A 25,531-nucleotide genomic window follows, 5' to 3' on the forward strand; every position below is an offset into this window, starting at 1 on the left:
TAAGGAAGGGAAGTAAAAAAATATATATTTTAATTTAATTTTAATAATATCTCTCATTATTACAAATATTAATAAAAATATATAAAACGATTATCGATCTAGGTACACATGGTGTACCTAGATGGCCTTTATCGATAAATGGACTATTCGAGACAAAATAAAATCCAATTCAAAAACGTAGCTCCTAAGATTTGCACGTTCAACTAAGCAAACTCTTTACAGTATAGCTACAGCTTTATAAGTGGTATAAAGTAACTTTTTTTTAACTTACTGTTAAGACATTCCACTCCCCCCCCACTTTTGCGCGAAATTCTGGAGGCATTACGTATATTGCCTCGACACAAGAGCAAAGAAATGAAAATATGAGTGGGAATCGAACCAACAACTGGCTGGCTGAGAAACTTACATAAGCTAATATAAATAAGTTTTTTTTTTTTTTTTTTATTTTAAAAAACTACATCCACGGGCTCATAGTTGCCCGTGCCTTTTTTTATTTTAAGAAAGTTTTTTTTTAATGTGGCGTACTTAATTTTGGGACAATTTAAACTGTACTTATATCTAGAGCTTATACTAGAGGGGTTGGATGAGACCCCTACCGACAATTTTTTTTTTTTTTTTTTTTTTAATTTTAAAAATTTTAAAAAATTTTAAATATAAATAAGTTAAAATATTTAATTTTATTCCAGCAAACGTAGAATCGTTTCAAGCGGCGACGGACAGTGCAGTGGAGCTGCCTTGTGACGTCACACCCGCAATTCGCGGCGACAGCGTGGGACTCGTTATATGGTACAAACAGGGCCACGACACGCCTATATACACGTGAGTTTTTTTTTTATTTATTGCTTTAATAAAATAGAATAAATAATTGACTGTAATTTCATTAAAAAGTTTTATAAGTATATTTTTTTAGGTTTCGTTCTGTATCCCGTTATATACGGAGAGTAGAAAGAGAGTTAGGATGGAGGTGGTGTCGAGACGTTCCCCTGGCGAAACTCAACGCCGCGTTTTATATCGCCAAAGCGGGGGTGTGAAAAGAATTCACTGTCTCCAATTTTGGGTTGCACTCACAATGTCTCCAATATGTATATTTATTTTTTAATTCACGCTATATCTCGCACATAGCTAAATAGGCAGAGGGAATCAGTGTACCTTATGTAAAAACGCTCCAGTTCTTATTAAAATTTCCATTCTCCACTTTCCGCTGAATTAAATGGCATTGCCTGCTTAACTCAACGCCCGGAGAGAGAAAATTCCCTCCGCTTTTACCTTCCTATAAAAATCTAAGGTGGAATACACAAAGCATACTTATTACCTTATATTACAATGTTATTCAGAAAACTAAAATATTATCATGAAAAAGAACGAGTTTACGATCTCTTAATGTCAATTAGAGCGTTAGTGACGAGGGAAGTGCGCAGTAAAGTAACACCAGTGTTGCACCTATAAAGTGTATGAGAGGAAGTGGGGGAGAAGTGGATAACTTTAAACTTTTCAAGTAAAATTACTTTGTAGAAACTTTATGTATGGTCATCATTACACCTTAACTGCATTTAACAGTAGGATATAGATTTTTTCGATGAAATTTCTTAACTATTTTGAAAGTAACAATATCCTTTTTATATCAAATTTCGGATATCGAAAGAGGAGAATGGGCGTATTAATACGAGGTTCTTTCTTTCGGCTTAACCTCTTGTTACTTACTTCTTATATAAAATATGATATTATTAGCTCGTTTTATCTTTTTCTCATCTATTAATATCTTTATATCTTACGTTTGTGGTTAATTAGGAAATGTAGACTGTACCACAGTGTACTTGAATAGGAGCTTAGTTTACACTCGGTAATAGTTACGTAATATCTTGTATTATCAATACTTATAAGAAAATAAGGAACTAAACTCAAACCTTTAGATTCGAAAGTTAACTATATACTAGATTTTTTAGTATTACACATTCTCCCTCTCGCATGCAGTCAGAAAGCTTCACGCCGTATCCGCAGCACATACTGCTTTGTTAAGGGAACCTGGGAACCTGGTATTTCACTCCGATTAAACCACTTCCTTTCCCCACTTTCCGCCGAATTCTTGAGACATCCCTCTGAAGCTTTTTTTGTAGTGTTAGAGTTTGTAAATATGTTTATTTAGAAATTATATGTGAAAAAGCAAAATATATATGAAAATATGTAAATTATCTTTTACAGACAACATACAACAATATATATAAATATATTACCTACAAGTACTTTAACAAACAAATGTCTAAGACACTTATTGATTTTGTCAACAGATTTGACATAAGGGACGGCGTGACGTCACACTGGTCTGACCCTTCGACTTTGGCGACTAGAGCGACCTTTCGTTCTAATACGAGTCCGGCTGTACTACTTATTACGAAATTAAGGTAGATTTTAAAATTATGGAGAAATTATAAAATAAATCGAATGTTTTTCTGTTTTTTGTTAAATAAAGATGTTATTATTAAAATTACTTAAAAATTTGTCATTAAAATGCTGTTTCTTTTCGTTTAAGTGATCTACGGCCATTTTAAAAATTTTAACAAATCTTTTATCGTTCAGAATAAGGATTTAACTAAAGAACCATTAAACATTATACTATTTGGATATATTATTTACATTTCATTGTACTCTCGAGGCTTATAAAGTAAATTTCATTGGCATTATTTATTTTAAACAACTTTAATATACAATTCTCAACACAAATACATATAAATAAATATAAATTACATAAATATAAAACAATTTTTATTTATTTAGACATGAAGATAGCGGCCAGTACAGGTGTAGAGTAGACTTTATTAAATCACCCACTAAGAATACAAGACTAAATCTAACTATATTAAGTAAGTATTTATATTTCTGAAGTTATCTTTTTCTTTATTTTATGAGAAGAAAGGGATGATATGTCACCCTATAAAATCTATACATATTAATTATATAAAAGAAAGAATCTGAGTTCGATTCCCTCTCGAAGAAATTAAATATTTAATATTTTCATTTCCTCGCTCTGGTAACGTAGTAAACCGCGGCGTTGAGCTCCGCCACTCAACACGCAATGCTTCGAGAATTTGGCAGAAAGTGAGGAACGAAAGTGTCTTAACGGGAACAGAGTGTCTTTATACTAGGTTTGCAGATTCTCTCTGCCTGCCAGTGTGACGCTAAAAAAAGTATATTAATACTGGACTGTAGCAAATGTGCGCGAATAAAAAAAAGCATAGTGACCTACTAATCTAATTAGGAACGATAAGCTAAGAAACATGTAAAAATATGAAATACTTGTTATTTATATATTTTTTATGTAATTTTTTTTCCATAGTACCGCCAGAACGGCTAATGATAATAGATCAAACGGGAACCGAGATTGAGGGCAACGTACTTGGACCTTACAACGAGGGTACCCAAGTTAACCTAACTTGTATAGCTGTTGGAGGTAAGTTTAGTGATAAATCACTATTTTTACACTAACTTTTAAGGTTTTATGATATTTATGATATTTTACGTATTGAGGACGTCGCGTCTGTAAACACGGTGGTTGTGGATTCTATTCCGACTCAGGGACACTAATTATATCCATTATATCCATATCCTTGCTCTGGTAATAGAGACAAAGTACGGCATTGAGTTCCGCCACTCAATACGCGCAATGACTGGAAAATTTAATGGAAACCGAGGAACGGAGTGTCTCAATATTAGGTTCCTTTTGCTTACCTTGCTATATACCGAATACGACGTAAAGCTAAAAATATACCTAATTGTAAGTCTTTGTAAAAGGATCTCGTTCTACCCTTTAGTTACACTAACTAACTACAAACAAAAGAAAATTAAACTAAACTAGAAAATTATTTGCTATTATTAACTATATATTTACTGAGTTTATGTTGTTTTATATGAAAAATAGACTTGCATTTGTCACTAGTTGAAAGCAGTTTTCAATACAGCAAATTGAAATGTCCGAAATAGTTTAGATTGATGTGAGATCACTTAACTTGCTAGAAGAAATATTACTAGTATATTTTTGAACATTTTACTTAACATTTTAAGCTTTCAGGAATTTGTTTTTACCAGCTATCCTTGTTGAAGGGGCTTAAACTAGGGGGCTTGAAATATTTTCATAGCCCTCTATAGACGACAAAGCGCAGCGTAGAGATACGCAAATGTCTTGTCATATTAGGTTTTCTTTCCTTATCTTTCTATTTAGAATAAAGCGTATATCTGTAGGTAATAAATATGGGTAATGTAGTGACGTGTCACTAATTTTTCTTCTTACTTCGTCATCTATTAAAATTATATTCAAACAATCACCCCTAAAAATACGTAATAAATATCCACATTCACACGAAGCCCCATAAAAACCCCACACTAATTACCTAATAGGAAACAACAATTCATTTTGCTATTTAATTAAATTATGAAACATAATTCATACATAATTTGGCCATTTTATTAGATTTCTAGGGAACAATAAATAATTTTAACCCTCCGAAGCCCCAGAGGATTTAAGGCTAAACGTTAGAACATAAACTTTAATATACAATGCGGTCAACGAGTCCTGGCCCCCTTATAGTTAGGGGTTCACTCAGAAGAAAAATAATTAAAAGTAATTAAAATCCTAGTCAAATCTCCAGTCGTCTATAAGTAAATTCAGGACACGACGACTCGTCGACCGTACTGTAGATGGGGTCAAAATCGCTATTTTCTTATAGTTGTATATACAAGTCGTTTTCTATTGTTTCTGCACATGAAGGGTGGAGAGTTAATGAGGTGTAAAACTCGACTATGCGTATAGAAGACTGTTACAGTAAGTGCTGGCTGGTTAGGCGGATATCAAATGTTGCTTTTATTAGAGTAAAATTGTATATGCTATGTTCGTATGGTTGGAAACGGAGTGACTTAATATTATGTTCCCAAATGGTGTGAAACTAATATATGGCTTTATTCAGGTCACGCCTCCATAATGACAAACCTTACATTAAAAAAATATAACATATATTTTTTTGTCAAATTTAAAATAATGCTAATTTAGAGTAAGTTTGGTAACATTCTTCTTCTTCACATATGCATTGTATTAGAAATTCCTTAGTTTATGCTATAAAAAAAAGATATAATTAATTGTCTTTGCTAAACATAATTTTTAAATTAAAACATTTACAAACTGCCTCAATTTATTAAAAACGTAAGGTTCAACAATGAATCTACTTATATACAAAATAATATGCAATATCTTTAAAATTAACCTTAATTTCTATACCATTTGTCAACCAGGTCGACCGCCAGCCAGAATATCGTGGTGGAAAGCACACGCGTTACTGGCGAATTCTGAATCGAGAGCTACTGTCTCCTTGATGCTGCAAAGGACGGATCTCGCTGGAATTGTTACTTGTCAGGTTGGTATGCCATAGGTTAATACAGTACGGTCGACGAGTTGAGGCCGCCTTGAAGTCAGGCTTTCAAAACTTTTGCGTATTTTACACTCGGAAAGAAAATAATCAAAAGTAAGAAAAATCCTAAAAATCAAATCTGGGCAACCGTCTGTAGCTAACTAACTTAATGGGGGATCTCGCTGGAGTTGTTACTTGTCAGTGGCGGAACTTAACGCTGCTCTTTGTCTACCAGGGTGGAAATGGACATTAGTAAATATAATAATTTCACTCGAAAGTGGAAGAATTTCACTCTTCAATGTGAAATAACATTGTTTTTTAAAAAAAAAATATACATTTTTAGTAGTATAGGCGTTATATACGGCATATACAATGGAAGAATAACAATGGACTCGTTTGTACCTCAAACAAATCACGTTTAGTGAATGATTCTACGTAAACAAAACAGTGATAGACTATTATTGCAAAAATAAACATTCGGACGAATCGAAAATTTAATGGAATCGGTAAAAAGTACCTACAATCGAATACAGATTTACCTTTCTACTTTTCTTAATTCCTTTTAGTTTATGCTGTTTACTTTGAAGAGATAACCTACTAAAGTATCACCTTGCTCTTCGTTTCACGAAAAGTTTTTTGTACTTAGCCTTCCATTCCTAGAGTACGTATGGGGGATTCGAACTTGAAATTGCCGTTGATTGCTTCTATAAATGTAGATATTAAAAAAAACTGTTTTCGACGTCGTACTTAATTTTAGTATACCTAGTTTTTATAATTTGTGTAGTAAAAAAAAACAAATACGGTAAAAATAGATAAAAAAACAATTATTAATTACCGCTCGTTTCTTTTAATTATGCTTGTAGATAATAGAAAAAAAATATCACAAAAAAAAACAGACTAAAAATACAATCCTATTCCTGCAATTAGAATCATATCACGTCTCATTAAATTATTATTCGAATAATTACACTGAAAATTCACATCATTATTTCAATGAAAAATAAAATGAAATGCTGTTTATAAAAAAAATAAAGTAAAATTCGATGAAAAAAAATCATGAAAATCAGTTCTTTTAGTAAAACCTAGGACTGATTTTCATTGTCTCGCTCTGGTAACGAGGCAAAACGAATTCGAGGGAAGGGTGTTTTAATTGTCTTAATACTAGGTTCCCAGGTTCCCTCTGTTTTATACAAAGCAAGACAGCAAACTAGGCTATAGAAACATATATGTATTTAAAAATAGATTATTATAAATAATTTTGCTTGTTTTTTGTTTAACAGGCTGTGACGGATCCTTCAATAACACCGCTATCGAAGACCCTCTCAATCGACGTTAACCGTAAGCTATTCTTTTCGTTTCAATAAATACTATTATAAAGTAATATAAATAATTCTTGGAATATTTATGTTATTCCATATTGGTATTGATATGAATGTACTCGTATGAGTACACTACTTATACATTTATATCAATAGCACACAATTGAGCTTATTACCAAAAAAACGTCACTGAATTACTTGCACCGTTTCTTCTTAGGTCTGAGGCATTACTTTTATTGAACTGGTAGTAAATTATTTACTAACTAACTTCCTTTTTTTGTAACTTCTTATTTTAAACAATATTATTTCACTTTGATTTGTATGAAAACAACATAAAACAATAAATATATAGAATATTTATTACATAATCCTAACAACATAAATAAGCAAGACATATTGATGGCTAGATCGATTCATTAGAACCTCATCGGCATTGACAAGATAAATCCATTAGTAGGCTTACTATTAAAGCGTAAGTTGTAAATGAAAATAAATGTACCTATGTAGATATTATAAATAGACTGTATGTAATGTAAATTTTTTTTTGTTGTTCAAGTTTTCCTTTTGAGATTTTTTTTAAGTAAGGCATAACACTAAAAAAATTTAAAATATTATGTCACGGTCGCCATTTTAATTCCAATATGTGCTTTTTTTTCTTTCTTTGGGTAAAAGAAAGTTTCTCATTCCAATCCATTGCCATTACCAAGATCAAATTTATATTATTCTCAAGAAATCTTACGCTGTCACCCTCTCTGTGAAAAATTACCCTCGAAATTTAGATTCACGCATATTTTGATTTAGTCAAATGTAACCTACATCTTGTTCATGTTTTGAATCTAAATGTGTCACAAATATTAATGTTCTTTTCAATATATTTAAATTATACAGGATAGAGGAGTCTGGTCCGACATTGTATCGTTTTTAAAGATTTAATTACATAAATATTACAATATAATTTATTAAAAAAATATAAATAATATATATATATGCAATAAAATGCTCGAAAAGACATATATTTTATATGATTTTTCACCGACTCAGTATTTTTGTGCTTCCTGGTGTATACAATATTTTAATCAAAAAGTTTCAATGGCTCCGTTCCATATAGCATAAAACAAAATATACGTATAAGTTATTTCATAATTACTTCCAACTTCCATCCTTGACAGTTACGTGTACCAGTACCAGTTACAAAGGGTCTTTTAATGATGGTTTAAAAGACAGCTTCCTGAAACACTTGATGAGAGTAAAGTGGGGAGGAATTGCTATAATTAAATATAAATATTTTTTTTTCGTATGCGGTACGAAATGTTATTGTAACAGCGTAATTTGCAAAAATATGCTTTTGTTTTTGTATTTTCATTCATTTAGATGAATTATAAGTAAAAACAAATTCGAACAGCATTGGCATTCAAACATTTGAGTCTTCCAATAAACATGTCCTTAATAAAGGATTTCATGATCGCCACGAAAGGAAATAATTATAGAAAATCAAAATAATTATAGCAATCTAATTGACTTAGTATTTTTATATAGAACTAGTGGACCCGGACGCGGCTACGCCTGCTTAAACTATAAGAATATTTTCGCGTCATCAGTCAGTAGATCATTTCGAATCAGCGACATCTCCTATTATATTTTTATTTTCATAAGGATGAATATCAAAATGTCGCGGTAACGGTTGCGTAGCGACGACGGTTGTTATTAACATGGCAGAATAAATTGCTTGTCAAATTAGAAAGTATTTTAATATATTAGCATATATGTGTAATGTAATGTTATATAGCCTATAGTACTTCTGAAGAATGCACCTTTCATACAAAACAAAAACAAAGTAAATGAAACCAGTAGATCCAGAGATCTTAGCGTTCAAACAAACAAACAAACAAACTCTTCCGCTTTATTATGTTAAGTATAGATAAATCACTTTTAACATAGACAAACGGTTGCTAGGGACACAATACGAAAACTAACAAAAAAAGCTTGCTAACAAGATTTAATATAACAAAAAGAGTAACTGATTAGGTCCCCACAGTTACTAAGCATAAAAAAACCCACTCATTAACATAACATCAATCAAATTGAAACGGCGAAGTTAATTGGAAATTCAATAGAGTCATCTCAACACGCTGAGTGTAAATGAAATTGCAATGAAACTTAATTAGAGCTGGGGAATGACGAACATTCGGGATCGAGGCGAGGGAATGATAAAGTGTCAAGGACGATGTACGTATATATACGCACTTATGTATGTTTTGTGTGGGATAATAGGTGGGCCTTTATCTATATATATAAAATCGAAAGGTCACTCACTCATCACGAAATCTCAAAAACTACAAGTGCTAGGAATCTCAAATTTTGCATAGCAGTTACTTACAGGACGTAGGTGCTCGCTAAGACCGAAATTTGCAATATTCGATTTCTAAGGGGTTGTTTTTGGGGTCGAAAGTTTGTATGAAACTTCGTTACTACAAATGCTAGGAGTCTCAAATTTTGCATAGACGTCACTAGGACGTAGTCATGGAGACAGAAATTAATAATAACATAATTCACGTGGGTGTAACCGCGAGCGGGCCGCTAGTAAGGTATAAATGGTTCTATTGGTAAGATTTAGAAGTGAAGTTTTCGTTATAGCAACGAGTTTAGTCCTATTTGGAGATTTGAAAGATGTGTTTTAATTTTTCTTACTGTCATTAAATATTTAAATATTTTCAATCTAGTATTAGATACTGCTTATAAATAGTGGCACCCAAGAAGATGACTCATTATTTTTTTAAAAAAACTGACGCCAGCACTGTACAATCAACATTAAGATCATTAACAAGCGATAGTGATATATCACTACCCAAAAATCACTATTTAACCCTAAAAATGATAATTAAATTAAGTCCATGTTGTCCCCAGTACCTCCACTATACGTTCAATTGCAAGGAGGCCCGCGAGTGCTAGTAGCGGATCGATCCACCGAGCTGGTCTGCACTTCAGTAGGAGGAAGACCAACGCCTACAATATCGTGGTGGAAGAGTGGGGCTAAACTGAATAGTGTTAAGAATGTTGTAAGTATACGTTAAAAATGTTTCGAAAATTTATGATAATATTTTTTAGAGCCATTTTTCAATATTTATAATAATACTAGCGGACCCGGACGCGGCTACGCCTGCTTGAACTATAAGAATATTTCTTAAATATTATATAATATATTTATTTTTATAACGATGAATATCAAAATATAAGTTCATTTTGGGTGACGTTTTCTTAAAACAACAAAGAAACTTTGCAAACCGGTGCTTAGCAACGACGGTTGTTATTAACATGGCAGAATAAATTGCATGTCAAATTAGAAAGTATTTTAATATATTAGTATATATGTGTAATGTAATGTTATATAGCCTATAGCACTTTTGAAGAATGCAGCTTTCATACAAAACAAAAACATAGTAAATCGGACCAGTAGATCCAGAGATCTTAGCATTCAAACAAACAAACAATCAAACTCTTCCGCTTTATTATATAAGTATAGATATACATAATTTTTACATACAACCCGCCCAGAAGTTAGGTGTAGATAGTTAAATTTGACTTTAAGATTTTTCTCTTACTTTTGATAAAAAAATAAACAAAATTTTAGAATTCCTAACTTCAGGGCGGCCACGACTCGTCGACCGCACTGTATCTTACATAATTTTACATTATTGTATGCATAAAATTAAGTTTATTTCAGCAAACTTCACTAGGTGGTAACTTAACACAAAGTACTTTAAGTTTCGTGCCCACTATCGAAGACGCCGGTAGGGTGCTATCATGTAAGGCCGATCAGCCGGCTTTTCCACGTTCTATACAGGAAGATGGTTTCAAATTGGAAATACAACGTAAGTTTTGTTCTTATAACTATTTTAATTAATTTTTATTGAGGCTGTCGTGGTCCGGGGCATTCAATTCCCACTCGGAAATTGGGGAACGGAGTCTCTTAACACTAGGTTCCCTCTACCTATAGAAGGGTATATGCGGTATGTAGCGTAAAGCTAAAAAAAAACTTAATAGAACATTTCTTTCAGATTTACCAGTACTCAAACTAGAGTTAGGTGCTAATTTAAACGCGGATAAAGTAGTGGAAGGGTCTGACGTGTACTTGGACTGTATGGTGCGAGCCAACCCTTGGCACACTCATGTGTATTTTACACATAATGTGAGTATTTTTTATTACTTGGATTTTTGTTTCGTATTTTGATTTAAATTTAAGAATATTAAGGTGAAATGGTTTCCACCGACAGACAACGATGTAATACTTTTTGTTGTATTATTATTTTGAAAATTTGATGGAAAGTGGGGGGTGTTTGATCTCTAGGTTCCCTCTATCCTCCCTATATTTCAGGATAAAGCGTGAAGCTTATATAATTATATTGAAGCTTATACTTACAAAAAATTTTTTAAATAATTAATAAAACCTATCTTTGTTAGTATTTTCAATCCTTTTCAGTCGTATAAAAAACAAGAAATTATCTGCTAGTCGTTTTTTTTCAATATGCCGAAACTTTTTGACTTTTCGCGTACCACTCGACAGTATGAGAATATTTCTTATTCCATTTTTAATATCAATATTGTATGAATATCCATTGTTTGTATGCGAAACAGTAAAAATTGCAATGACACTTATGCTATTGTGCAATATGATACTTCGTTTTTTTGAAAGTCGGTTGAGTGAACGAAAAAGTATTGGTATTGTTCTCCTATACAATTTGGTCCGTCTGGATTTCAAAATCTCGCGACTAGTATTATTTATTTGAATAAATCGTAATAAAATGTATAATTTTTGTCATTGGCATTGTCTGTAAACGTGTTGGTTGTGATTACGATCCCCACTCGGCTGAATGTTTATATTTAATTGTTTTCATTTCCCCGCTCTGGTAGGCAACACGCGGCGTTAAGTTTCGCCACCCAAGCATGTGCATATGTAGCTTCTTAAATCTTCTTATAAGCTGCATATAATCCCTAACCAAAAATAAATACATTTTATGGGACATTGTTATTTAATTATTAAAAAATACTTTAATTAATAATTTTAAAAGAAAATGTAATATATAAATATTTATTCAGATATCAATAATTGAACTTACATACTTACAAAAACTTAAAAAATATATAAAATATAATTTTTGCACCTAGGGCTCTCGAGTACGCAGCACTTCAGGTATAGTAGTAGCCAATCAAAGTCTAGTACTTCAACATGTTTCAAGAAACGCCGCGGGATCTTACATATGTGTTGCAAGAAATACCCTCGGCGAAGGATTTAGTGAACCATTGGATTTAAATGTTAAATGTAAGTATCTATGTTAATACATTAAGGAAAAACTTCCGAAGCCAGTCATACTCGAGGAGATGAAATATTTCATATATTCTTCCCTCTGGTGTCAAGGCAAAGCACGGCGTTGAGTTCTGCTACTCACTAGAGTGACTTAACATTAGATTCCCAAGTTCCTTCTGCCTACTCGACTATTTGCTGCATATAGTAGTAGAAGCTTTAAAAAACTTTGGACCCCTTTTAACAAATATTGAATTACCGACCTAGTATGAAATTTGGCAAACTTTAACTTTTTATGGTAAGGGAGTACAGAATTTTAATATATTTTTAAATATTGCATTAGGAATATTACTTATATAAATTTATTACCATATACACTTTTGTATGAAGTGACATACACGTTGCTATGGCAACTCGTATTTTACATATCAAAGGGTCCTTTAGTTTTTATTAACCTACGAAAAAAGCGAACCAATTTCTATATACGATGCATATATTTTTTGTTTATGTTTGCAAAACTTTTCATTCAATAGTTCAATTTTGATATGTATTTTTATTGAATCTGGCATACCCTATAGGGTCTCATATAAATTTTACGAAAAATACTTAAGCATTTTTTTTTAAAAAATCAACAAAGGCAAATAAAAATATTTATTACCTTTTTACCTCTACACATATTTCGTTCCTTAGTAAATTTTGCTTCGTTTTTTTATTTAGGTGTAATAATACTAATGCGTTATTGGTTATAGTTAATTACTATAATTTTTAAAGCAATTAGTGATTTTTTTTTTGTATATTTTTTTTATTATCCACGTTATTTCTTCGTAGCGAGATAATTTTTTTATTATTATTACCAATAATGGTAATTTAATCAGTAAATTATTAATATAGTTTATTTAAAGTCGTGGTGACTAGTGAAGTATGAGGCAGTATTTAAGTGTACAGGCGATATTTGTGTGTTCGATCCAATATGGGAGAATAATCCACATTTAAATATATTTTTCCTTCTCTCTGGTAAGCACATTCTTTGAAATGAATAAGAAATGGAGAACATCACATGACACTCGCTTCTCCCTGCCCTGATAAGAGTAAAAAAATAAGTAAATTTTATCTTGTGTTAATTTCTAACCATTTTCCAATAATTTCTTACGCAAAACAAACCAATATCGAAATTTTAAGTGCTACTAGCTTTAATTTCGATAGTCGATATTAGTTTCGAACTATATCCTAAGATTAGCAAATAGATTGTCTACGTAACCAAATCTAGTGCGATTGACGTTAGGAGGCTTATGAATGTGAAATTAGTATGGAATTGCTGTTTACGCTTTTACCGTACTGTGATTATGTATAAGAGGTGTACTATTTTATACTTTAAACTGGTTGTGGGTTCAAATCCAAATATATATTTTTTAGTTCCATTCGCTATATTCCGCATATAGCAGGGTAGGCGGAAGAACTTTTTGCTAAGACACTCCGTTCACCGCTAAACTTTGAAGGCATTGTGCGTTGAGAGGCGGAACCTAACGCCGCGGTTTGTCTGTGTATGTGTTCGTAATTGAAATATTAAATAAAGCTTGTACCTCAACGATGACTTCAAATAAGTAATACTTTTAAAATATTTATATTGATTAAGATTGTAATTTAAATGCGAGACAAGAAGCAGAAAAAATAATATTCTGTGAAACATTTTTTTATTAAATATTTTTATAATATATTTTTTACACGAGACTAGTGCAATTTATTTTCTTAACATTGTAACGAATCAACTCTCAGAAATTCAATGAGCTAGGGTTCTCATTTTTAGGTCAAAAAATATATATTTATAACGAGATTTATATTACATAAGTTTAATTATAGACAGCCCTACATGCGCTACGACGACGGTGTCGCTGTACGCGGCGCGTGGAGAGACACTTCAAATAGATTGCAAAGTCGATTCCAATCCTACGGTAAGTCACTTATAAAAATTATTTTACATGCAAATAAATTATTATTTTTCCTATATAGTAAATAAAACTATTTTACTTTCTATTATTGATAACTAAATGTAGGTAATCTCATCTTTAGCCTTAAAACTCCCTCTGCTTACCACCCTATTATGAATAGGAAGCGGGAAAAAACTTTAATTAGCTTTTTTTTATTTAACGCCAGATGCCAATTAGATATTTCAATAAATAAAGAAATATCACCAAAATCTCAATAAATCAAAAACAAATTACATAAAACTACTTAGTTTTGCTCAAAAATATTGAAATTTTTCCATTCCAAAGTCCATTCCATCAATATATGAGAGTGGTGGAACGTTCATATTTTTCGTGGCCAGATGTTGTCGAATCAATATTTAATATATATAAAGTTCTTATGAATCCTCTGGAACGAAATTAAATACGAATTATATTAAAATTTCAATTCTGATATATCGCTTTACGTAAAACTTATGTAAAAAGCAGTGTTAGTCGTAATGGCGCAGAACGCCATTACGTGGCGCAGAACGCCATTACGTGGCGCAGCGGCACAGCATCAGTAAACGCGACAGTTGTGGTTTTGATTCCTACTGGGGAAAATAAATGATTTTCAGTTCCTCACTCCGGTAATAAGAGAAACATAGTCCAGACACTGGCTGTTAAATGATAGAACTAAACGTTGCCCATATGCGAAGATGAATATAACATATTGTCCTGAGTGTTAATCGAACCGCGAATCGTCGTGCTGGCGTCGAAATTAATATTTAATTTGAAAATTTCAAGCAAATAAAAAAACATCTACTATATTAATGGCTAACGTCTTGAAAAATTTCTACAAAATAGGTCATATTTACAGACAAAGTCAGGATGAAGCCAGTCTAGTACTAAAGAGGATATCAAACAAAAGGATCTGTCAGCATCCGTTTCTATTTGTATTTGTACACGCTCTGTTTAGTTTCTCGATGTATTTTAGTGGAGCTACCTTTAGTTAATGCTAAATCTGATTGCTGGCAATTCTGACTTTCTACTTTTATGTTGAATTGTTTGTTAGTTGAGAGCATAAAATTATACATGTATTTAGCTTCACGTTGTGTGGGTGTTTAGACACTCCGCTCTCCATTTTCCACCATCCCAGGTCAGCAGCAGTATAGCTTTTTCAAAATAAAAAGTCAATCGAGGCTGTTGCTTGTAGGCAATGGCTTTTATTGGAAGGAAACTTGTGAAGCATTGTTATTGGGTGATACATATCACTTATTGCAATTACGTAGAATCTCTTTCCGATTATTTAAGTCTTCAAAGCATCACTGTGTATTGGAGCAATGAGTGACTACGCAGCTCGGCTTGGTCACTCTTTTACGGGTGCCAACAGAGAGATGCTATAAAGTCGCTAGAGCTTCTGCGAGAATACCAACCTTGAAATTAAATAAATAAGCCTATTTTATTGAAATTAAATAAATAAGCCTATTTTATATTCTATAGGAATACATGACTTACAACTGGTGGTTCAACAACACGTCACATTCGAAGATAGAATTACCGTCGCAGAACAACCGCGGTGAGTTAACATTTGATTAGAACCTTATATAAATGATAAGCAAATTAATAATGTTTTAAAATGTAATAATTTTAGATCATATTTTTGGTGTTATTATCAAATAAACATACAAATATTTTTTACTGTAAATAAATGAAACGAGCGTGTCGCGCAATGCCTCTGGAATTTGGCGGAAAGTATGAAACGTAGTGTCTTAACACTAGGTTCCCTCTGTCTACCCTGTTGTGTGCGGGATGCAGCGTGAAGCTGATTTATTTAAATTAAATGATTAAAAAAATACTCCATATCACCAGTAATCGGATATAACAGAAGCCACGTGATGTCACGAAGCGACTGGGCGAAGGAACGCAAATTTATAAAAGCGGTGAAAATGTTTAACACTAGCTTTGGAAATGCTGAACCGATTTTGATGAAACAAAATATATTATTACTTGCACACGAGTAGTTGTTATAGTAAAATTTTTATGTATTAGTGTGACTCATGGCATTTAATAAATAGTTCTTTAGTACAACATGATCGTTCAGGTAGATACTCCTACGTGGTGAACAGTTCGTCCCATTACGGATGGGTGCAGTGCGCCGCTACCAACGTCGTGGGGACGCAACCCGCGCCGTGCTTGTTTCATATACTACCCGCAGGTATGTTTATATGGGATGCTCTTTAAAGGAATATCGTAATTTTAATATTAAGTAAATGGTATTGTTAACTTAAATTTGGCGAAAATAGATAGCATTGGTTTAAGAAAAAATGATAAAGTTCTCTTCGTTCTCGGAAGAAATTTATTGCGGGGACTTGCCTAATTAGATTTTTGAGATGGATTATGTAGGGCCTTTTTATAGTTATACACAAAAAGTGGGAAACGGAATTTTGTTAATGGGAACGGAGAATCTTAACGCTACGTTCCCAGATTCCATCTGCCTACCCTGCACTATGGCGTGAAACTAAAAAAATATCTTTGAATATTACTGTGTTTAAAATCTTAAACGTGAATGTATCATATTAAATTATATCAATTGAAATTTAATTCATTTATTAAATTGGTTTATTCATGTATAAGATACTATCGATAGTAAATTTCCATTTCCTATAGAAAAGCCATCATCAGTAAAACACTGTGCCGTTACAAATGTGACCCACGAGTCGTTATGGCTGGAGTGTACTGCTGGACACGACGGTGGATTACAGCAGATGTTTATGTTGCAAGTTAGTTTTATATTTTATTGTTATTTATATTTATTAAATAAAAAAAATAAACGAGCTTCAGTTCCAGTGCGACACCAGAGCGAAGAAATGGAAATATATATTTTTAAAATAAATATTTCATCTCCTCGAGTTGGGATCGAACTCAGACCCTTTTACAGTCATACGACTGGCTTTATATTTATTAGATTTTATGAAACCATATTAAAAAGAATACTTAGCACGAGATTCCGTGAGCCTATCCCGCTATAAAGAAATACAGAGTTAGGCTAAACAAAAATCGTCACAGGTTCAACTAGTTAATTTCTCTCATAGTTATATTACCAGTTAGTGACAAAACACTATTCTTTACTAGGTGTACGACGTATCCACAGGCTCTCTACTAAGAAATTTAACTAGTGAAGATCCAAATTTTATAGTATGGGGCTTATCAGGTTCCGTAGGTTTGTCTGTACGTGCATACAACGAAAAGGGTATAAGTGATGCATTCAGTCTTACATCTAATTTGTTGAAACACCCGCAAAAGCAAACTGGTAAGTTTTTAAAGTTAATTTACATTTATAATGAATTTTTAAGAGCAAATATAAAAAATCCCCGACATAAAATAATAGTGAGAGTATCTTTGGTTCCAAGTAGAACTGATGATCTTCAAATGGCTGAACATATTTTATGAACCATGACATCCTGAAAATGTTCTAAACACTTTCGAATTCGACACCTTTGGAAGAAAGAAAATTAGGTCAAAATCATTCGTTTGGGAGCTACAACGTTCCGATTTGCGTAGCGACAAATACCATACATTGCGAAACATACAGTTTAAACGTTTTTTTAAGTAATTTTACTTTTTTTTATCTTTTAGCTAATATACCAGTAAAAGTAGAACTAACGACAGTACTAATAATAGTGTTATGTATAATCGCCGGAATTGGTACAGTCACTACACTCTCCGGCATTGTATTCTGTTTGCGTTTTTGTAAGAGGAATGGTAAGTTAATTTTATGAGTATTATTAAAGACCTCCCTGAAATTAGGCTTTATGACTTTTGCAAATTGTTTATTCGGAAGCTTGTAGCGCTTTACAGCTAACTTCAGGGCGGCCATGGCTCGACCGTACTGTACGCGTGGATTTTAAAATATTAGAAATTAATATATTTATAGACGTTCTTTTGTTGATTTACTATAGTTTGTGTTTATTATATGTATTTTTTATTATATTTAGTTAAAGATGAGAAAGATAGAAGGAAAAAAGATGAAATATCAAACACACCCCTCACAAGCGGTAAGAGGTGTTCGAGCATTGATAGTTTGGGTAAGTTGAGTTATGGTTATCTTCTTAGTTTTTAAGATTTTTTTTTATTATTTTAATTATCAAAAGACATGATAATGTATTTTATTAATTAAATTTGCGTATCTACAATAAAGGTACAATTTAAAATAAAATTACATGTATTTTAAAAAATCTTATAGAATGTATGTATGTTTGTTCTATTCTATGTAACTAAAATCAAATCAGGTTCAGTCTGTATCCCGCACACGGTAGGGTAGGCAGAGGAAACCTAGTGAGAAAACACTTTCCGCCAAATTCTGGAGATATTGCGTGATGAGTGGCGGCGATTATATCTATCTTCGAACGAATTTAATGAAAATACATATTGATCGAGAATAAGACTTTATTATTCTTTATAAGCCCCAATCATCAATTACGTCAAATTGACGTACGACGTTCAATATTGAAATTTTTACTTTAAATTATTATTTTTTAGACAAAAACCCCGACATAATACCAATAGAAAGTAAAATAAACGAGAAATTCGCAAAAAAAGATTATTGTATGAAACCATTAATAGGAAAAATGGATGATCAATACAAAATGCCAATGTATGGGCAAAGAGCTCAAACGCATATGCCAATGCAAGTTAGCAATTTGGCGAGTGGCAAGATGTATGAAAGTTGGTTGAAATATAATAATTCGATACCGATGAATAGTGGAGTGGTGAGTATTTAGTTTATGTATTATTTGTTCTTAGTTTATGGAATAAATATTCGTTTGAAATTATATGGAATTATTTTTTATGCTATTATATTAATTAACTTCCATGAGAAGTAAAGTTATATTTATTTTTATAGTACATAAGCTTATAGTTCCTAGATTACTGGAATACTGTTCTAAGAATGAATAACTGAACTCTTATTTAATTGCTAACTCTTAAATGTAATCAAACTTTACTTTTAAAAACATATTTTAGCATCAAATGTCGTCACTACCACCAGAGGCACACCCTCTATATAGCGGTACGTTGGCAAGACGGTGCATGTCGCCGGTCAGTATGGACACGAGGGAGTACACCGCGTGTTATAGCAATATGAGGAATTGTAGTACATTACCTCATAGGAAAAGTGGAAGTGAGTATTAAACGTTTTAATAGTTAAATATTTCTTTATAAACAAGTAGTAGAATCTAAATTATACGAATACTTAAGCAGTTTAGTGGTAATGAGATATTAGAACTTTCAAGACCAACAGAAACATATGATACAAATAGTTTTTCTTCTTTGTTTGTACAATTTTAAACTATAATAACCATTATAAATTTGTAAGAATTTGATTGGATTTACTTTTTGTTCAAATATTTTAATTTTTTTAATTGTCTCACTTTATACTCACAATGTTCCTTATCTCAAAACTTGTAAAATCGGGATTGACTCTTTTAACCACCAAAGTAAGTAGTCAATATGACTCTCTGTTCCTATTATCTAAAATATAAAATATACATAAAGGGTATATTTTTTTGTCAACAGTATCTTCCAAATTGGAAATAAAACCAATGAAGCCATTAACCACACAAATACCAACGGATTTTACGTTTAGATGAGATATGCATTGTTTGGAAACTAAAATGTGAGTGAAATGACGTGGAACTTTATTCGTTTATACATATGAAGCATAATAGATGTTAAACTAAATAAATGTATGTACCTAGATAGTGAAAAACTGTGAAGTGATTTTTTTAGTTTTTCATGGTCAAAAATATCTATATGTTCTTTTTAGTTTTGTGATTGACTTATTTAATTTTTTTTTTATGGATATACCTATATATATCAACATTTAGATTTTTTTTTAAATAATAAGTAAAAAGTTAAAATACTTTTTACTTAAAAAAAAGATAATATATTACTACAAAATAATGCTAAATGAAACAACAAATTTGGCGTTTCTTTTTAAATTAAATGATTGAAGTTTTCGATAATTTTGAAGTTATAGTTTTTTTTCTGGATCTTTTTTAATTTTCTTGTTTCGAAATATTGATATTATTTGAAAATAAGTTACATTTATTATTTCGTCAGTATTTAATACAAATTCTATTATAAGAGCATACACTTTTATATGCTTATTATTAAGTCTTGAGACTGATATTTTGATTACAATGTTGTATAGAATTAGAATTACTTACTAAACTTTTTATTTATTATTTGAAAGATGATAGTGTCTTAATTAAACACTACTATACAATTTTTTTATAAAATATTATTTACCGAAGAACGTAGTGAAGGGTCTTAGACTTGGTCCTATAATTTTTAAAAAACTACATATTACAGTAGAAATTCGGTTATCCGGCCCTCGGTTTGCGGATTCTTGATTATCGTGACTATTATTGTACTATTTACATTACATGCTGGAAAATGTAATAACCTAATCATTTCGTAGTAAATCAATGTTTATTAAAATTATTAAGACATACAATTTGCATAACACATACAATTTACTAGAAAAAGTTAACACAAACAGTTAAAACCGTTAAGTTTAACAGAAATAAGCGCATAAATAACATTATGATTATATATGCACAAAACCCACTTTTCTTTATACATTCGATTATCCGGATTTTCGATTATCTGAATGTTAGGCATTCGACAACACTTTATCCGAGTTTCTACTGTATTTATAATACTAGTATTTTAAAAATCAATTAAATTTTTTATTGTAAACACAATCATCTTTACAGTTTGTTAAGACTTGTAATAAAATTATGGAGATATGAAAAAAAAACTGTAAAATAAACTGTATATATTTAATGTATGTATAATGTACATATATAATTATAGAACATAGAAGAAAATGTTGCTAGCTTTATTATTCAATTTGGATTAGTCTCAATTAATATATTAAATAAAAATATAAATTTCTTAAAATTTATTGTAAAAAGGTAATCTCCTTTCTGTTTACATTGCTTATTGTAACCAATACTATTTTAAAAAAATATTTATTTTCTTGTGGAAATTCATATAGATATTTAAAAAAATTGAACACCCATCATCTTTTAATTTGAGTGAGTGCTGCTTAACTTAAGCAATCTTGTTTACAGTGTCTATTACAATTATAATTTTCCCATTAAAATAGCAGCTAATTGTAAAAAAAAATACTGAAAATAATTTATTTAGTTTGAATGAAAACGTGCACTTTTCAGTTTTGTGTTTTTTTAATATCCATGTTTTTAGAATAAAATCTGTTATTTAGTACTGAGATGGATAGATAGATCCTGTTAGATTTGAACCTATAAACTACAGTGCGGTCGACGAAATTAAATCTGCGCAACCATCTACAATTAACTCCAGGGTGGTCACGGCTCGTCGACCGTCCTATACTAGCTTATTATTTTTATCTATATATTTTTTCTTAAATTACTTATATAAAAATTGTGCCTTTAATTCCTTAAATATTTGATTTGAATAATGTTAAATCATTTAATTGTTAAAAGTTTAATGTTAAAATTGTTTTGAAATTGAAAAATGTATGAAAATAAATGTCTTTATATATGTGATTTTTTTTTATTTACAAAAAACAAAATCTCACACTGTATCCTGCATATACCATATATATGTATATATATTTTTAACTTATCTTTAAATTATTCTTATTTTTCTGTTCTGCTATTAATAAGCGTATTGAGTGGAAGCTATCCACTTCTCGGCTGAATAACGGAATTTCTTAAGTCTGGGCGATGAACGTGGAACGGAGTATTTTACCACTAAGTACGTGATCACGAATCACCGTAGTGGCTGAGGCGTAACCTAAATGTGAATCATGAAGATACTTGCAGCTCAAAACAGATAAAAGAAAATAGAAACGAGATTCTCTAATTAAAATAATCGTTTTCAATTAAATTGCAGCTGGGTTTGCAGTTAAAACGAATGATTCATGTTGCATGTCGATAATATCAATTAGAGTTATACATGGTCGATTGAAATGGTTTTTTTATTTTACTTTATAGTAGGGGCGGCGAAGAGAGGACTTTGTGGAGTCATTCGAGCGCATCAGATTAAGATACTGGGGATTCCTTGTACTCGGTTACGTACTTCCACCAAATATGAGCTTCCTGTGTATGCCCGCGCGTCTAGGATAAAGGATCAGATTAGTAAAAAAAAATTGATCATCGGACATTCTCGAGCGCGTCAGATTAAGGTAGGGTAAGTTAGTTACATGCTAAATCGTGTATATTCCACTAATCTGACAATTTGAGAGTGACGCAAAGGAGGGAGAGGGCTCCAAAGTTGTAAAAAAAAAACGTTATCTGGACATTCTCGAGCGCGGCTAATTTTTTTTTTATTTTGAAGGGAATCATTCAAGGATTACGAAAAACATATAATCTGACAAATTCCACAAACCGAAGTAATAGAAATTGATTGATAAAGTTTAATATACCTAAGAATTGCATATATTCCTCTCACCGCATTTCTATTCCTATCGCACTCTTTTTTTATTTATTGGTCCCTAACTCATCAATGAAGATGATAAATTAAAAAAAAGTACTTGAAAAAAAAAATTTTTTTTCTACTTTTTATAAATACAAGTATTCTATTTCAAACATACATTCTTTTAGTTACATTCTATTTCTTGAGCTTTTCTATTGATTGCGTTCAATGAATTCGTTCAAAATTGAGGCCAGTCGTGGCGCAGTGGCACAAAGTGTGACAGTAAAACAGACTGGTTGTGGGTTCAATCTCCATTCCAGGAGATGAAATATTTATTGAAATTTATATTTCCATTTCTTCGCTCTGGTGTCGAGGCAAAACAGTGACGTTAAGTGCTGCTACTCAACACTCAATGCCTTCAAAATTTGGCAGAAAGTGGGGAACAGAGTGTCTTAACCTTAGGTTCTCTCTGCCTACCCTGCTGTGTGCGGGATACAACGTAAAGCTGACTTGTTTCTTGTATTGGTTTAAAAAAAAATTAATAATTGTCAGATTAAGCAAGTCCCTTCAGATAATCGTCTGATTTTGAGATATCACGTCTAGGGCATGAAGATGAACCATATATATCTTAATCTGACGCGCTCGAGTATTTCAAGATGACGATTTTTTTTTGCATTTTCAAACAACGATTACGAGCTTGCGTCACATCCAAATCGTCAAATTATTACATAAGAGCTTTTTTTTAGGTTCACTTAACACCCCCTTAGAAAATCTGACGCGTTCGATAATATTTTTTTTTTGCCATTTTTAACTCTTACGTACGACCACCTCCACCACGGAAACTGTCAGATTAACATATTTTCATGCTTAAGAAGACGTAGGCAATTGATGATATCAATATCTGACGCGCTCGAGTATGTCCATGGAACAGTTTTTTTTTACATTTTTGAAAATCTATAACCCCTCAACCCACCGGTGAAACGAAATTTTTTATATGACATTTTTTTCTTGTTATCATCTAAGCTTCGCAACCCAATAGGTCTCCATGGCGCTCGAGTGACTCCACAGTTTGCTGCTTCGCCTCCCTAACTATTACGGTATATAACGCATACAGCGTTATAAACAGAAAAAAATAGTGTTAAGACACTCCGTTTCCTATTTTCCATCGAATGTTCGAGTCATAGCGGAACCTAATCTCGCTTTGTTTTACACCAGAGGGAGAAAATAAAAATAATAAATTTCCTGAAGTGGGAATTGAACCCACAAATTTTCAGTTAAACATTCTGCCACTGCTCTACGACGACCTCACAGTTTCAATTTCTAGTAAGGCAAATAAATTATTTTTATTTCCTCTGCCTATGGTCACAAGAAAAAATTTAGCTAAAATACCCTATTTTGCAATATCCTAGAAAATCTTTGGTACACTTTGTATTACGAGACAGGACTATGAAAAAAAATGGCAAAAAAATACTACAGGCTATTAATAACAAACAAAAGCACCATTTCAGTTTCTTCAATATTTTAATACAGTACGTGCATACATACATATATCAGAACTTAGCGCCGTGCATTGTCTCGAACAGGCGAGTACAACTTCTCATATTATTCAAAGTGCATACAGCCGTACAGCCCGCGTAACTGTGAGATAACGCTAACTTGTGTTATACGGTCGACTATATTATGTTAAAAGTATTCTTCTTGTTAAACATAATAATATGTTTTCTGTTAAAAACTTGTACAAAATCTTAGAAGTTAACTATTTTATTTTAAATTATGACGATATAGCAACTTAGCCCTGACATTGTTTGCATGTAAAACTATGGTTACTGTAAATATTCCTTCGTATATGAATTTAAGTGTGGCCGGAACATCTCTAAGCGCGATAGTTTAAGGTTTGACCTCCATTCGGTAAAATTATGATATTTAACAAAAAGTTTAAAATGAAAAGCCTTTCTTCGCCTTTTAAAAAAAGCACGGCGTTAAGATCTGCCACTCAAGCAATGTCACGTATCGGCTTACCATTAGGTTCCCTCTGCCTTCCCATTTTCATGTGGATTACAATGTAAAGCTAAAAAAAGGTCTATAAAAAGAAATATAATACGTACAGGAAAGCAAGTAGGTAACACTACCCTAGAGACGGGATAATGAGATGTCGTTACGTAATGCTGAGGAAGTACCTATCTACTTGCTTATTTAGAAAAATATCAGCTTTTTTGTCTGCAAAAAGAAAGGAGCCTTTTTAAGGTTCTTTGTTTTATATTAACTGGGCGTGAATGGGATTTATTATTAAAACTTAACTTTATTGTACATTCAGTACATATTTTATTATGTTTGCCTACTTATTATATTATTTGAGACCAATCGTGGGTTGTGGGTTCGATTCTCACTCTGGGAAATTAAATATTTTCGTTTTCTCGCTCTGGTAACGAGGCAAAGTTAGGCGTTGAGTTCCTCTACTCAACGAGAGAAACGTTTTAATAAGAACGGAGTGTCTGAACACTAGGTTGCCAGATTCCCTCTGCCTACCCTGCAACGGGTAGGACATAGTGGGACAAGCGAAAAAAACATCACTTATAAAAAACATTAAAGATAAATGGCATTTGAAAACGGAGTGGTGGATCACTACACTCATTTTACAATACAAAATATGAGATAAAACTGAAAATGAAACAAATTGGAATCCACATAAATGATACAGAAATATTACAATACGGGTATTACTATGAAAAAAAATATTTTTTCTTTCCGCCAATTTAAATCACATAAGCCTGTTACGTTAACGTAAAGTAACTGGCTTAAAAGCTTACAAGATTTTATGGCCATTTTGTCTTTACGACGTGAAAGAAGTCAGTTTAAATATGTATAAATAATTTCTATAAGTCGCTAATGATAATTTCTATTAGTCGCTTATATGTCGCTTAATCTATTCTTACATAATGCTCCAATTATGTCTAGAATAAATTTTAATGTTATTAAAATTATAAAGTAGTTTATTATAGTGCAATTAAGAAGCGTTGGTTATAAGTTCGATTTCCACTAGGGGAAATTATTTTATTTAAATTATTTTCAATTCCTCGTATACCAATCTGTACAAAACGCGGCGTTAAGCTC

The 25,531-nt window shown here is 31.8% G+C and overlaps 1 protein-coding gene across 1 annotated transcript in view; it reads left to right on the forward strand.

The window, feature by feature from the left end:
- LOC146540986 (nephrin-like) overlaps positions 1-21,544 on the forward strand; it is a 40,756-nt gene extending 19,212 nt beyond the window's left edge. Inside the window, exons 3-22 of the mRNA XM_085189351.1 lie at positions 687-819; positions 2,286-2,399; positions 2,773-2,858; positions 3,332-3,445; positions 5,278-5,399; positions 6,674-6,731; positions 9,617-9,768; positions 10,434-10,581; positions 10,768-10,898; positions 11,876-12,029; positions 13,869-13,960; positions 15,455-15,530; positions 16,056-16,169; positions 16,622-16,734; positions 17,087-17,264; positions 17,591-17,716; positions 17,950-18,039; positions 18,494-18,723; positions 18,977-19,133; positions 19,529-21,544. Of these exons, the coding sequence (XP_085045477.1) occupies positions 687-819; positions 2,286-2,399; positions 2,773-2,858; positions 3,332-3,445; positions 5,278-5,399; positions 6,674-6,731; positions 9,617-9,768; positions 10,434-10,581; positions 10,768-10,898; positions 11,876-12,029; positions 13,869-13,960; positions 15,455-15,530; positions 16,056-16,169; positions 16,622-16,734; positions 17,087-17,264; positions 17,591-17,716; positions 17,950-18,039; positions 18,494-18,723; positions 18,977-19,133; positions 19,529-19,602 (2,462 nt within the window). The 3' untranslated portion in view covers positions 19,603-21,544. The remainder of the gene's footprint in view (positions 1-686; positions 820-2,285; positions 2,400-2,772; positions 2,859-3,331; positions 3,446-5,277; positions 5,400-6,673; positions 6,732-9,616; positions 9,769-10,433; positions 10,582-10,767; positions 10,899-11,875; positions 12,030-13,868; positions 13,961-15,454; positions 15,531-16,055; positions 16,170-16,621; positions 16,735-17,086; positions 17,265-17,590; positions 17,717-17,949; positions 18,040-18,493; positions 18,724-18,976; positions 19,134-19,528) is intronic.
- The last annotated feature ends 3,987 nt before the right edge of the window (positions 21,545-25,531 follow it).

The sequence above is a fragment of the Heliconius melpomene genome, chromosome 1, assembly GCF_056956725.1.
Source record: "Heliconius melpomene rosina isolate 202511_hmr_F chromosome 1, ASM5695672v1, whole genome shotgun sequence".
Classification (NCBI taxonomy): Eukaryota; Metazoa; Arthropoda; class Insecta; order Lepidoptera; family Nymphalidae; genus Heliconius; species Heliconius melpomene.